The sequence below is a fragment of the Cydia fagiglandana genome, chromosome 2 (assembly GCF_963556715.1).
Source record: "Cydia fagiglandana chromosome 2, ilCydFagi1.1, whole genome shotgun sequence".
Classification (NCBI taxonomy): Eukaryota; Metazoa; Arthropoda; class Insecta; order Lepidoptera; family Tortricidae; genus Cydia; species Cydia fagiglandana.
This window is the reverse complement of record NC_085933.1, coordinates 566,227-580,767: the sequence shown is the minus strand read 5'-3', so window position 1 is coordinate 580,767 and position 14,541 is coordinate 566,227. Positions and strand designations below refer to the sequence as shown.

Sequence of the window (14,541 nt, the reverse complement as noted above, 5' to 3'; positions counted from 1 at the left end):
ACAGTTAATAAGCAGGTTCAAAGATTTAAGAACAAAGACACATTTTAGGATTTATTCACTTTTTATTATATAATTGTTCGCGTCGTATTACATTAACTAAATCAAATAAACATGTCGGGCGCTGAGTGGCGCATCGATGTAAATGCGTCAATAATATCTACACACTTAACTTAGCTCCTACGATATGAGATTAGTTAGACACGAGCGCCGCCCAAAAGGATACTTCCTTTTAAATTCTATCAAATTCATACAAAAATCTCAATACAAAAAGTGTATGGGAAGTACAGATTTTTCGCAAAAACATACAAAATATTAATAAATAATCTCATTAGATAGCGTCAATCTAATTCATTGCAGTATACTACCGATGCTGAATGGCAACCGCAGTACATATTTTGTAGCTCAAGCTCTCAGAGGTCAAGAGAAAACGCTGTGTCTCAGCCGTCATACATTTGTATTTCATAGATTCGAGATATCGCTCGAAGCGTTTCTCCGTCGACAGAGTTATTAAGCCTACGTCACACACAGCGTGACGTCGTCGTCCTTCGCCCCTCTTATGAAATAGATTATTACATAGTTCCTAGTTTGGAACTGTTAATTAATAGGCCATTAAGGTCGCCTTAGTGTGTTGATTGACAACCGCGTTATTGCAGGCGGAAGGTCCTGCGATGGGGTCAGTGTTTCTGTTAGGGCCAGTTGCACCAACCGCATTTGACAGACTGATCAACGTCAGCCGGCGCGCCCCGGCGCTTCACTATGAAACTTTCCATACATAAAAATTTAGCGAACTCTTTAACGATACGAACAGTTTGGTGCAACCGACCCTTAGTATATTAGATATAATCAATCCATTAGAAGACGCCACCATAGAACCATTCCAAATTGACATGTAGACAGAGATTCCTTCAATTTTATTAATAACGTTACTTTGACATGGTTCTACGGTGGCCGGGCCTATTTGGTAGACCTATATTGATAGTGAAAGGTATAAATAGTAACTAGAAAATAAAATACATCAAGTGACCAACACTCCTTGACGGTACAAATCAATTCGTACCTACTTTAAATGTACTCTTTAGTACTTAAGCACTCAATTGACACAATATAAGATATAATGAAAATAATTGAATACATTATGTAAATAGAAATTAATCTTAGATTAACGTTAGAATTGATTTAAAATGAAAACTATGTTACGTCATCACAATAAATAAATAAGTAACTTAACATCAAAATAATATAAACAACATATGTAATCGGAGCAATTCATCTCATCTCGTGTACGTACTAGTAATAAAATAATTAGACTCATTTAGTTAGGTCTCAGTAATGCTAAATCTCATTTAGGATTTTAGATACGAACATGTTTCGCTGAATCGTATCATAATTAACAATTCATTCGTATTAATAGTTTCAAGTTCTTAAGGAATTTAAATACCTTGTGTTTTTACCGATACTTACTTATTCCAAATTCGCGATACGACAGATTATTAAGCGACTACTACAGAAGCTGATTGCGGAAAATTACAGTGTTTAAGTTCTAAGAAACTAAAATAATAAGATATTTTATATCTCTGGGTGCGTAGCCAACATGTCAATCGTTAAGCTCAATCAATAAATTTTTGTGTATTATGGCTCCATCAGGGCTTGATGATTCCGCCAGTGTCGAGGTTGGATAACACACGGCCAGTATGATATAGATCGTCGGTGATGTACAGACGGTGTTCGGTAGAGTATCCATCCACCCTACAAACAAACACGAGCCATTCAACCTACGGACAACACAACTACTTCCAATAGTTAAAGACGTCACATCGTTAAGCTTCGTAGCGAACGAAAAGCAACTGTCATTGTCGCACTAATATTAGGAAGAGTGATAGAGAAACAAAGGGTTTCGTTATCGTAGCGCAAACGAGTGTCACCTTGGCTAGGCACCCAGGTACAGTACAAAGATATATTTGACTTCGAAATGACATTCCCATTGTCCAACGCCCAATCACCAGTGTTTGTACAGTCGGCGCCCTAACATAAGTATCCACTTTTCTATAAGGCTAGTATGGCGACGCGGGTAGTTGGAACACTTACTGTACTAGATGACAGATGGGTGGTACAAATTGGAGCAATCAGACTGTCATTACAGTATCTAGTATTAAAAAAAACAGGTTTACACTTTTACAGCGCTTTTTACAAAATAATATGATTATTTTTGACTGGATAGCAAACCATCCGGTTGCACGTCAATTATTTACTAAACTAATAACTAAACGAAAAAATTTGCCACTTCAATATACTAGATTCAAAAAATGTCAGTACTGCGATAGCCGAGGAGGCAACATCTATTTACAATCCCAATGGAATAAAACACTAAATATTACAAATAAAATGATCCCTAGAAACACGACAAAACTTCTTTGGGCAAATATATAGAATATTTGGTGTTTTATTTAGACCATTGATTTCTCAGTCGAGTCGGGTATTATTTTCGGTAAAGTTACGCGTACAAATATAAATATGTATATCAATCCCCTACATTCATTATCACAAACTGAGTGTCTAAAAAATAGTAACAATATTATTAGCATGACCAAAACTTTTTGAAATGTACCAAAGCTAAGATTAGCTTAATGCAAATTGCCTTTGTATTTTTTTATTGTACTATTTTTGAGACACCTCTTCTATGTATATAGTATATTAGTATGTGACTTGCCTTCAGCACTAAATACCAACACAGGGGGTATCTCGTCTGTCTTCTATTTTGTTACATTGCAAGGGGATTACAGAAAACGTATATATCGAAATAAGCGTAATAATTTAATGTCTCACACAAATAAACTCACTAAAATATATCTGTCACTTTTTTTGTGGAGTCAATAAGTCTTGTCATATATTGCGCACATCGTTATACAATTTATTTGTAGTTAGTACAGTAGTTATAAAAAGTCGATTTTAGTGCTGAAGGCTCGAGCCGGCGGCGGAGCGCCCGGGGTCACTACGCGAGGCACACTCGAAACCTTAGCCTAGGGTACGTTACATAAGGAGTTACAAGAAATACACTACAAAATATAATTTACTTTTGGGCAGTGAGAGTCGAAGCGCTTAGCAAGATAAAGTATAGTCACGTTCTTATCTTCTTATACTTTTTTCTATTTACTTACGCTTGGTTTTTAGTTGTAGTTGTGTACAGGTGTAGTTCATAATCCTTTGGCCATGGTATTTATCGAACGTTCGTATAGTATAGTCGTGCTACTTCAGTCAACCTCAGTACTTTTTGTACAACACGTGCGTTTCCGTAAAAATACGATGGTAAATAATTATGCACTACATCTATAACACTGCCGATCCATCAAAATCTATTATACAAACTTCTTTTTTCTTAACTACATGAGTGACAAGACACGTTAACAATTGTTTTATTGTTGTCAGGTGTTATTTTTATATTTATTTATTTGTAATAAATAGAAAATGTAAATCTTTAGAGCTAATTTAAATGTAAAATCATAGAGACCTACGGTATCCAAATTACAGTACATACTGGCCGTATTTAAATATTTTTGACAGCTCGTTTTTCCGCGAATTGGTCATCACATATTTATACATGGTCTACCCCTGCGCTTCGACGAAGTGTTTTAGGAATTTTCTATTCCTAAATTATTTTTTAGAATTAACTTTTAAGTGTTAGAAAGCACTTGAAGTCACTCTTTTCTAATGTGCTTGTTTAGGTAATTATACTTTTAAACTGCACTTTATTGCTTTATTTTGAAGGTCTACTTTCAAAGACATACGTTTTTAATAAGGCGTAATTTGACGAATTGGATCCACCCTCAAATTTGCCATTAAAATGTATGACTCTTTTTTGACAGAGAGTTAAATTTTACTGACAAATTTTTGTGAGTTTGATCCTTTTCCCTAAATTAGGTATATTATAATAAAAAAGACTATTTGAAAAACTAGTGTTAGCAAGATCTTAAGATGATTTTCCCAGTTTTTCAAATTATAAGTTCTTTTACACCAAAAATAAACCATGTGAAAATAAACAATAAAAAAAGACTGTGTGTCATAGTAGTAATACCTTAATCATAAAGCTATTTTTAATGTTGCCATCAAGTTTCAAACCTTCTTCCTCAATGCGACATAAAAGTAGAGGTTATAAATAAAGCCACAAAGTGGTGGTTAGGTGGTAGGTACCGGAGCGGGCCTCATCGGGCCTCCTTGGCGGTGAGCTTCTCGATGAGTTCCTGCAGCGGCGCCAGCTCGCGCCGCTCGATCAGGCTGAACTCCTGCACGAAGAATATGAAGTGCTTGAACGACGTGTTGAGGTGCGCCTCCTCGCCTAGCGTTACCACCTGGAAAACACATACGCTTTTGTTAAACCATTCATTCAAGAGGCGATTATAACTCTTAGAGGTGTGATCGTATACTAAGTTGAGGTGAATGATTACTCATACAACTATATGGAGTAGTACAGTTGAGGAAATTCTTTAGCAATTTGCGGTTCAAGTAAATTTGATGTACATACTTATGCTAAGAGCTGTCCAATGTAAAGTGAACCATAAACCTATATCTGTGGCTAACATGTGGTTGTTATTACCTGAGGGAAGTGCTGGTGGTAGATATGGGCGTACACACGGAACAACCTCTTTAAGATCGTCTTCGCAATGCTTTGGAAGTTCTTCGGGAATGGTACCCCTGTAAAAAATATTAGAACCTTAGGTAATCATCATAGTCAATAAGAAAAAATAACATAATATCAACTATCAAGTTGGTGGAAATAACAACTCTTCAACATTTAATCGGTTTCTTGGATGCCAATCCATTTATCTGGTTGGCACTTGAACATAATGTACATAACACAAGCCTCTTCCTACAAAGAGTATTAGATATAATTAGTTACTTGGCTATCTTGGAAGGGAATAGAGTCTCATCATGCAGCTGATCTTGCGCCCAGGTCAATCAAATAGTTAATATATTCCAGTGTAGGTCATTTAATCGATTTCTTGACCGCCAGTCCATCCACCCAGTGGTACTCATACTTGGGGCTGTCAGACATGACAGCGCAGCGCAGGCCTCCTACTGATAGAAGATATTGAATAGACTTACCAATCTTAGAAGGGAAGAGTGTCTCATCATCCAGCTGATCTTGCGCCCAGGTCATCAAATAGTCAATATATTTGGGTGCAGAGCATTTGATGGGTTTCTTGACAGCCAGTCCGTCCGCCCAGTGGTACTCGTACTTGGGGCCGGCGGACATGACGGCGCAGGCCTCCTCCGTGCAGAACTCGGTGATGGTGCCGTACAGCATGTTGATTTGGTTGAAGAAGTCCACGGCTGGGGAAAGATACGCCATTAGTGTTTTCGTGTGTTGGGACATTGGCTAAGTAGTGATTATGCTATGATCTCATGGGGTATATTTGGCCTCTTATTTCGATTCTCTCCCACAGTTTCCAAGGATTAAAAAAAAACCGGCCAAGTGCGAATCGGACTCGCGTTCCAAGGGTTCCGTATATTACTCAATTTTTAACAATGTATTTTTTATATGTGAAACGCGAGTGAATTGCCATTAAAAAACCCGTAGGGGTCTGATCAAAAACTAAGTAATTAGTCCGACTCACGCTTGACTACCTATTGAGACCTATTTTATGTACTTTTTTTAAAATTTTAGACCCAGTAGTTTCGGAAATAAAGGGGGGGAATGGTCATTTTTTGCCTATTTTCTTGAATTACTTCTAAACTGTTTATTCTAAAATTATAATTTATTTTTTTGATAAAATGAATATTTTAGGAAATAATCGCCTCGAAAGAAACAAAATGTACGTGAGGATTTTTTTTTGGTGGCAACCCTGTGATGTGGGATGTTGTTGGAAAGGTCTTTCAAAATGAATAGGGGTTCTAGAAGAACATTTGATAAAGTGGATATTTTCGGAAATAATCGCTTTGAAAGAAACAAAATGTGAGTGACAATTTTTTTATCGATTCAACCTTATAGTGTGGGATGTCGTTGGATAGGTCTTTTAAAATAAATAGGGGTCTTTAAACAACATTTCTTGATAAAGTAAATCATTGCGGAAATAATCGTTTAGAAAGAAAAAAAAGGTTTTTCCTTCTAACTTTTGAACTATCTGTCCAAAAAATATGAAAAAAATCATGAAAATATTGCTTAAAAAACTCAATCATATAAAATTAAAACAAACTTGATCACTTAAGCCGTTTATGAGTTATCGCTAAAAGTCTTCCCTTCTTATTTTAATTAAAAGCCTGGCAACCCTTATTTGTGACCGGATTTTCGCAGGCAACCCTATACCATCGTATTTGCAATAAAATTACCATCATTTTAATGTATAATTCAAGCGTCAGACAGATGAGTGCAATTATCGATATAAAATCACCGCTTTAAACACGGCAACCACATAATAGTGACCGGAAAAAGATAGGCAACCTAGTTGATTTATGTTGTACAAGTTGTATACTTTCCATTGAAACTTATTTCGTTCGTCAGACAAATCGGTGAAATTTGCAGAAAAAATTTTTTTTTTCAAAAATTTATTAAAAATAGCCTTGACCATTTTTCTTTAGGCAACCCTATTTATTTATGTTCTGGAACATATTTTCTTTCATATTTTCATAGTTTCATCCGTCAGACAAATTGGTGAAGGTCCCATATATTTACCTAACTCTTTATTTTCACTATGTTATTTTTATGTATGTATATTGTCTGTGTGATTACGAATAAAAACATTCTATTCTAATTCTATCATAATTCCCAGCAGACGCAGACAACGTCGCGTGCAGAAGCTGGTACTTAATATGACTTGTACAATTTGTATAAGTAATCTCATTGATGTTTTGTTACATTGTGACTATCCTCGTCCAGATTGACCTGATCTTTAAGTTTATATTGTATTGTTAGTCATAGGTCTCAATAAAATGGTCCCCAACAGCATGTCCCCCTGCAACAGTGAGTGCAGCGGGATCAATAAACACAGACTCAATTAGGTGAAGTGGGAGTGGCGTGTTATCAAACAATGACTCACTGGGGCACTGCTTTAATAGCTCTCCTATACTTCATTATAATTATATATCAGTACTTATTTCCTTGTTAAAATATAATTCATGGGAGTAGTATCTCTCAGTGGCAGTTGTTTTGCTTCTGTGTGACTTTTGTGTGTATAGGAAATTTTAAAACACAAGGCGTTGTTTTTTGTACAGCTTGTATTTTGTTAGAACATAAACACATTTGTTTGTTTGTGTCATGGATTAAGCATTGGGTACATTTAGCATAAATATCTTTTTAAATTCTGACTAAACTAGCCCTGAACAATGGAATTGCAAAACTAAATGGCACATACCATAGTAAAATAGAAAAAGGTAGTTATAGTGATTAATTGGTTATTGATTGGTTATCAGAGTTAACACAGTTGACTGCCTATTTTTTATATCCATGTATGAAAAAATGGTTAGTTAAAAATGTTGCTGTTAGTACAGTTACCTGCAATAATGTGTTACTGTTCGAAGACCACAAAAATATGGCTCTACAAATAACATTGTGGCAGATATTTTTGCAGCCTTTGTTGTCTAATATATTATTGCACATGGCTGTACAACTGTGGGTGGTCATAAGCCCAATTGACTTAATTGTACCATAATTATTCCACAACAGAAAAATACTTATTCATTGATATATTCATAATGATTGTTATTGTTAAACACAAGCATGTGATATGAGCAGCTTCCTGTTGGCACCATTGTATTACAATATGGGCACATGACTCACAGGATATAGTGAGGAAAATGGAGCATAATTATTAATATGTTAATTACTCAGACTGCTTGGAGTTAAGGCATAGGAAAATACATACATGTAAAGAAACATGTGCGAAAGTGATATGTTCCTAAGTTTTGTAGTTCTAGCTCAACATTGAAAATGTCAGTCAGGCTAATGGAACTAGAAAATAGATTATTTCTTCCAAGATCAGTCAACTATTGTTCTGTTCAATACTTTATTCAAGATTTAAAGCTTTTGCAAGGTCTTCATGATATTTCAATCAACAGAGACTTTAGTCAATGAAGAAAATTTCAAGTTTGAGTGACTTAGTCAACTACAATTCCGCTACAGGCAACATGGAGGGGTATAAACTTACTGTTGACAGCAATCCACTCATTGGGGTCCTCTCCCTCGGGCAGCAGCACCGCGAGGCGCAGGTTGCCGGAGCCCAGCGTGGCCGCTGCGTGCCGCATCAGGTCGTACTGGTGGGTGCCTTCCGGAATGTTTTTCTTCGGCTTGAAGGTCTTGTTGGACCTGCTCCCACTGGAACATGACACATCTTCTTTTAAGGCCCACAATATACGGCACGAATAACGCATGCCACGAGAGATTCTGTGAATGACTATAGTTTCCTTTAACACCAATGGGATATGATGAGAAAAAGAGAAATTCAAAAATAGTAACTAGATAAACAATATTACATTCGTCAAAGATCAATTTTTTATGTAGCAACAGCTGAAATGGGTGCTAAACTATGGGTTACTGAAGGATAGGAATTTTACCGAGAGGGCGCGAGACGAGGGCGGAATGAGTCAAAATATGGTGACAAAGGGCTGGCCCGTGCGCTCACGGCCGCGGCGCTCGCAGGCACTGCAGGCCGAGGGGCCCGCTAGGGCGGCCAGCGCCGCGCCCGGCACCAATCTGTTTAATTACTGCCCAAGCTCCGCGCGAACGTAAACAAGACGTCAGCGGACGGAAGACCGTCCGGTTATAAATAGACCTCTCCGGCAACCACACGCACTCTGATACTTACAACAAAAAGCTCATCTTGAAAGTGGATTGAGCCTGCGCTTTATTCTAAAATATTTTCCGCTTTTGTAGCACCAAATCATTAAAAATAGGTTATAACAATAAAAACCTTTTAATTTTTAGATGCACTTCACTTGTCAAAAGTTTATTGCAATTCTAATTTTTTTTCATTTCCAGTTGATAGGCTAAAGATTTTATATTCTGCCAAACGTAAGTAACATAACATAATTAACATAACCAAATGATCGATTTTTACATTTAATGAAATGAATTATAAAATTAATTCATTAATTTGAATAATAATTATTCATTTTTATAAAAAAATCGGAAAATCCAAAATTGACAAAAGATTTTTTCCAATAGCAACTCTATTTTTGACAATTCACTGACGGAGCCCTAGAATACGAGGCGAATAATCGAGTTTTTCGTCAGTGAGACGACCCAGGGAAGATTTTGTGCAGGCAATCTAATTGTGAATCAATAGCAAAATGCAGGGACTCAGTCTGGCAAGTTTGAAGAAGCACAAGGCTGTAAGTAAAAATCAATATTTACTGCTGAAATTGCAACTCTACAACTCTTACATAATTAACCTATAATATCTTTAAAAGGTACTATATTCTGTGTATACCGAAATATGATGCGTAGCAGAGGTCACTGATGTTATTAAATAGTCTCACGTGAAACCTTAATATAGTGTAATTTCAAGTTTCTATTAGGTTTTGTCTAGACATTAATTAATTCAACGCCATTTTACATGATAAGGGTGTAAAACATGAATTTGCACATACAGCTGACAAAGCCTTTACTCTCATCTGAGATCTTAAATACTTTATTGTTATTTATTCTCATTACAAAGTGAATAGTCCGAGTTCTAACATGGAGGTTTTGGATATATACTGGCAATCAAATTCATGAAGAGCTTTTTAGATATAATGTACAAAGATGCTATGAGTGATACAATAAGATTAAAACTAATTTTCAGTTTGTATTGCAATTCAGCGGGGTAATGCTGCCAGCATCTACGGCACCTTGCTGAGGAGTGATTTTTTATTGTAGTTTAGGTTTAGAGATTTTTTATTTTGATTAATTTTTAGTTCTTATATTGGATTTTGACAAATTAGTTTTTTGAACATTATATTTTCTTGGTATGGGTATGTGCGCCATATTCTTGCCTTTTCCTAGGATAGCAGTGCCGTCATATAGTGTCCTTCTATTCATACTAAATAATATAGCTTAAATATGGATGTCTTAGTGTTTGTATGGAGACGGCCGCTATATGACGGCACTGCTATCCTAGGAAACCAAAGCATTACCAATTACACAGATTTTTTTGTGATGTGTCAGATTTTACAAAAATCTTTCTTGTGTATAACAGTTGATCCCTCTGTACGTGTGTACGGCATTGGGCTGCGGCGGCGCCGTGTTCTATGTGATCCGCCTGGCCACCAAGTCTCCCGAGGTCTCCTGGAGCAAGAAGAACAACCCCGAGCCCTGGGAGGAGTACCGCAACAAGCAACACAAGGTACTCTTTATTACTCTTAAAAGATCCCAACTAGCAAAATCACGCTAACAACAGTCTCTAGACTACAATTTTGTCGCTCTTATATTGATTTTATATCATCGTATAAGCCCGGGTTTGGGCACAAAGCATAAGCGTATTTATTTTAATATCGTTCTAATATCAGTCTAATTGAATGTTGTTTGCATTCACAGTAATCTTTTTCAAAACTATATTAAGCTGCTTTAGGCTAATATCGCTTTTACGTAAGTATCTTGTAAGCCTACATAGGCTTATATTGGTCGAACGTAAGTATCTTGTAAGCCTACATAGGCTTATATTGGTCAAACGTAAGTATCTTGTAAGCCTACATAGGCTTATATTGGTCGAACGTAAGTATCTTGTAAGCCTACATAGGCTTATATTGGTCGAACGTTAGAATCTTGTCAGCCTAAATAAGCTTATTTTGGTTTGAAACATTCTATTTGTGAAGTATAAATATACGGGTGAAATTAACTGCAACGTGACAAAAACATATTAGTGTAAGTGTTTATGAAACTTTTTATGAATTATGTTGAAATATAATAACCTGCTGTTTATCATCGTCTGTTTATGTTTCAGGGTAAGTATTCACATGGGAAAATATTATTTATTGTAAAGTAGACCGTTTGTTTTACACTTCAAACTTTATGCGCCTACTCAAATATGGTATTTGAATATTTTTATAATTATTTTATTTCTTTATTTTGTATTGATAGTCAGCCATTGATGTAGGTGCATTTTTCAAGCGCACTATTAGAGTATTTTAAGCATTCTGAATACAAATGGTGTGGCCATGTTGAATAAATAACGGTTCCTTGCTTTACTTATACTAACAATAGTGTTCCCAAAAACGATTTAAGATCAAACCATCTTATATTGATCTTCTCTTTTGTGATATAAGTGTCTTGATCTTATATCACTCTAATATCTTACTAAAGTGCTGCTGTTGATCTTATTATAGCTTTAGTAAGATCAGAAAAGTACGTACTTACAGTGTTCTTATGCTATGTTAATATTAGTCTTACATTCTTACAATAGCATTTAGAAATCTAATATAAAATCAAATGAACTAAGAGAATGAGGATATAAGACCAGGTACTCTCAAGTTCAATGAGACTTCGTAAATGTTGTTGTAAGAGCAAGAGGCATATAATAGTATTATGCTATGTTGATATTAGTCTTACATTCTTATAATAGCATTTAGAAAGTCTAATATAAGATCAAATGAACTAAGAGAATGTGGATATAAGACCAGGTACTCTCAAGTTCAATGAGACTTCGTAAATGTTGTTGTAAGAGCAAGAGGCTTACTATAATAGTATTATGCTATGTTGATATTAGTCTTACATTCTTATAATAGCATTTATAAAGTCTAATATAAGATCAAATGAACTTAGAGAATGTGGATATAAGACCAGGTACTCTCAAGTTCAATGAGACTTCGTAAATGTTGTTGTAAGAGCAAGAGGCTTATAATAGTATTATGCTATGTTGATATTAGTCTTAAATTCTTATAATAGCATTTATAAAGTCTAATATAAGATCAAATGAACTTAGAGAATGTGGATATAAGACCACGTACTCTCAAGTTCAATGAGACTTCGTAAATGTTGTTGTAAGAGCAAGAGGCTTATAATAGTATTATGCTATGTTGATATTAGCCTTACATTCTTATAATAGCATTTAGAAAGTCTAATATAAGATCAAATGAACTTAGAGAATGTGGATATAAGACCAAGTACTCTCAAGTTCAATGAGACTTAGTAAATGTTATTGTAAGAGCGAGAGGCTCATAATAGTATTATGCCATGTTGATATTAGTCTTACATTCTTATAATAGCATTTAGAAAGTCTATTATAAGATCAAATGAACTTAGAGAATGTGGATATAAGACCAGGTACTCTCAAGTTCAATGAGACTTAGTAAATGTTATTGTAAGAGTGAGAGGCTTATAATGGTATTATAAAATGCTCTTATATACATATATAAGACTAGGTAATAAGACTAAACTTACTAAAGTGCGTATTAGCTTGTCTAAGACTAATATAAGAGCGATGATAAGTTCAAAACAAAAATAAGAGCGCTATAAGCTCACTACTCTTATAAAGTGCGCAATCTGAGACTTTTTTGCTAGTTGGGATGTCAACATATGAAGATTTATTTCCATGGATTGACAACTATCTTCTTGTGATTTTTAACACATTCAGTGCTAAGAACCCGCTAGTCTTAACCCTACACCTTTGATAGAAGCAAAGTCAATTCCCGATATAATAAAGTTTTTTTAAATAATACAATGATGGTCGCAAACAGGAATACGGCCCGCCCGATGGTAAGTGGTAATCGTAGCCCATAGATGCCTGTGACGTCAGCAACAGTGATTTTACAATTCGCCGCACCTGTCACCGATGTGAAATTGGGGCCAGGAGTTAAAAACCGGTTCTGTACTGGGGGAAAAAATGAAGTTTTAGTAATAATTATGGATGTTTCACTATTTCTGTAAAATTTATTTATTTCTACAAACAGCTCAGTAATCCCAAATATAATTTCAACAAACAGATAATAGAAATTGCAAGAACTAATAGAAATTGCAAAAGTCAATTTGTTCCCATTAGTTAACTCTCCTTGTCCCCGGATTAAGTTTATTTTTGTAATTCTAAGTGTATTTTTGTTGTACATTTCTCTCAGTGTATATTCTGTATTTAGTTTTCTCATGTAGTAAGGAGATCTGTAATGGTGCAAACTGCGGTGGTGTTGTAATGGTCTGTCTACCTTGCATCCCTTCAACATGAATACGGGGGCTAACATAACATAGCAAAACATAGGATATTTTTGGATAGAGATACAGATGAAGTTAAAATGATGTCATAAAGTTTGTGTCTCCCCCCTCCCCCTTGTCACATTTTCATGACCCCCTCCTACCCATGACCACCCCCTAAACGTGTAACGTGATTAATGGATTCTAGTAAGGTTTAAATTTGCTTGTACTAATGGTGTTGACAATGACATTTGACAAACAAGATACACATGAGCAAGACCTATTATACATAAGCTACTGTTACACATGCTCTAAAATAGCATGCTAAAAAGCGTGCTATTGGGTATGCTCAATATGAGCATGCTCATGAGCAGTTTACATTTGCTAGCAATAGGCATGCTAGTTTTAAGTATGCTCCTGAATAAGCATGCTCAAAGCAAACACGCCAATACACATGCTATTTTATAGCGTGCTCTCTCGCTCTCTGTCAGGCCAAATAAAGCCATGGACAATCAAACAGCTATCCGTATGGAGCTGAATAAGATCATCCTTTTGCTGGCGATGCAATGCATCCAGAAGCTTATATCAGCTCGACATAAAAAGAAAAGAAAGAGAAAGATTTGGGTCCGTGATTGGATATCTAGAAGATAGGACTTTGGAGCAAGTGCTCAATTGCTTACAGAAATGCGAGTAGAAGATGCTGCGAGTTATAAAAATTTTTTTGCGGATGCTGCCGCATCAATTTGACTTTTTACTCTCTCAAGTTGAAAGCGCTATACGGAAACAAGATACTAAGCATGTTCAATAAGCAAACCTGTTCACACGCGCTAAAAGCACGCCCCCCTCCACCCGCGCTGCAGGTAGCATGACCAAAAATCGCACGACCGTTGATTTTTGAGCAAACTCAAAATGCGCATGCTCATTATGAGCAATGTTTCGACACACATGCTACTAAGTAGCAATTGCTCAATAGTGGCATGCTTTTGTGCTAGAAATCAGCATGTGTAACAGTAGCTTTACTTTACTCTTTGAGCAAGACCATCAAATGCTAAATGGGATGAAAATGTAATTTATGGTGATTTTGTTTATGTGTATCTCAACTCAAAATCATTTCATGTTTAATTTGTTTTTATTTACAACATGCGTTTTTTCTGTTTACAGTTCTACTCTCCGATCCGAGACTACTCCAAGGAGGAGTCGCCGGCCCCCAAGTACTAAGTTCCAGGTTCCCATTCTGCTACTGCTTTAGATTGTCTTTATTTAATAAATAGCAATTATGTGATAAGTTATCTGTTATTTTATTTAACAATGTCTTCCCACACGTACAAGGTTTTTTTATTATTATTGGGGTTTTCAATGCCGTGGCCCGTGATACAAAAAACAAAATGTTTACCTCAACTGTACACGTACAATTATTGTACATTCACCCGGCATGTGGTTACTACAGTAACGTGTAA

At 35.8% G+C, this 14,541-nt stretch overlaps 2 protein-coding genes across 2 annotated transcripts; one reads left to right on the top strand and one right to left on the bottom strand.

Annotated features, from left to right (window-relative positions):
- Positions 1–42: 42 nt before the first annotated feature.
- LOC134673299 (MOB kinase activator-like 1) lies at positions 43–8,957 on the bottom strand. The gene is made up of 5 exons (XM_063531264.1): positions 8,793–8,957; positions 8,136–8,302; positions 5,098–5,325; positions 4,589–4,686; positions 43–4,343 (listed from the first exon to the last, which is right to left on the bottom strand). Exons 1-5 carry the CDS (start codon positions 8,804–8,806, stop codon positions 4,197–4,199), a joined length of 654 nt encoding a protein of 217 aa, XP_063387334.1. The 5' UTR covers positions 8,807–8,957; the 3' UTR covers positions 43–4,196.
- Positions 8,958–9,160: 203 nt separating this feature from the next.
- LOC134673307 (cytochrome c oxidase subunit NDUFA4) lies at positions 9,161–14,373 on the top strand. The gene is made up of 3 exons (XM_063531276.1): positions 9,161–9,318; positions 10,164–10,310; positions 14,246–14,373. Exons 1-3 carry the CDS (start codon positions 9,277–9,279, stop codon positions 14,300–14,302), a joined length of 246 nt encoding a protein of 81 aa, XP_063387346.1. The 5' UTR covers positions 9,161–9,276; the 3' UTR covers positions 14,303–14,373.
- Positions 14,374–14,541: the final 168 nt, after the last annotated feature.

What these genes read in the sequence shown, in the direction of transcription:
- LOC134673299 (XM_063531264.1), bottom strand. An exon ending in ACTCTTCCCTTCTAAGATTG is followed by an intron (nt 4,687 to 5,097) that starts GTAAGTCTATTC and finishes TATTTTTTACAG; the next exon opens with GGGTACCATTCCCGAAGAAC. An exon ending in ACCACCAGCACTTCCCTCAG is followed by an intron (nt 4,344 to 4,588) that starts GTAATAACAACC and finishes TGTGTTTTCCAG; the next exon opens with GTGGTAACGCTAGGCGAGGA.
- LOC134673307 (XM_063531276.1), top strand. Translation starts at nt 9,277, where the DNA reads ATGCAGGGACTCAGTCTGGCAAGTTTGAAGAAGCACAAGGCT. An exon ending in GTTTGAAGAAGCACAAGGCT is followed by an intron (nt 9,319 to 10,163) that starts GTAAGTAAAAAT and finishes TGTGTATAACAG; the next exon opens with TTGATCCCTCTGTACGTGTG. An exon ending in ACCGCAACAAGCAACACAAG is followed by an intron (nt 10,311 to 14,245) that starts GTACTCTTTATT and finishes TTCTGTTTACAG; the next exon opens with TTCTACTCTCCGATCCGAGA.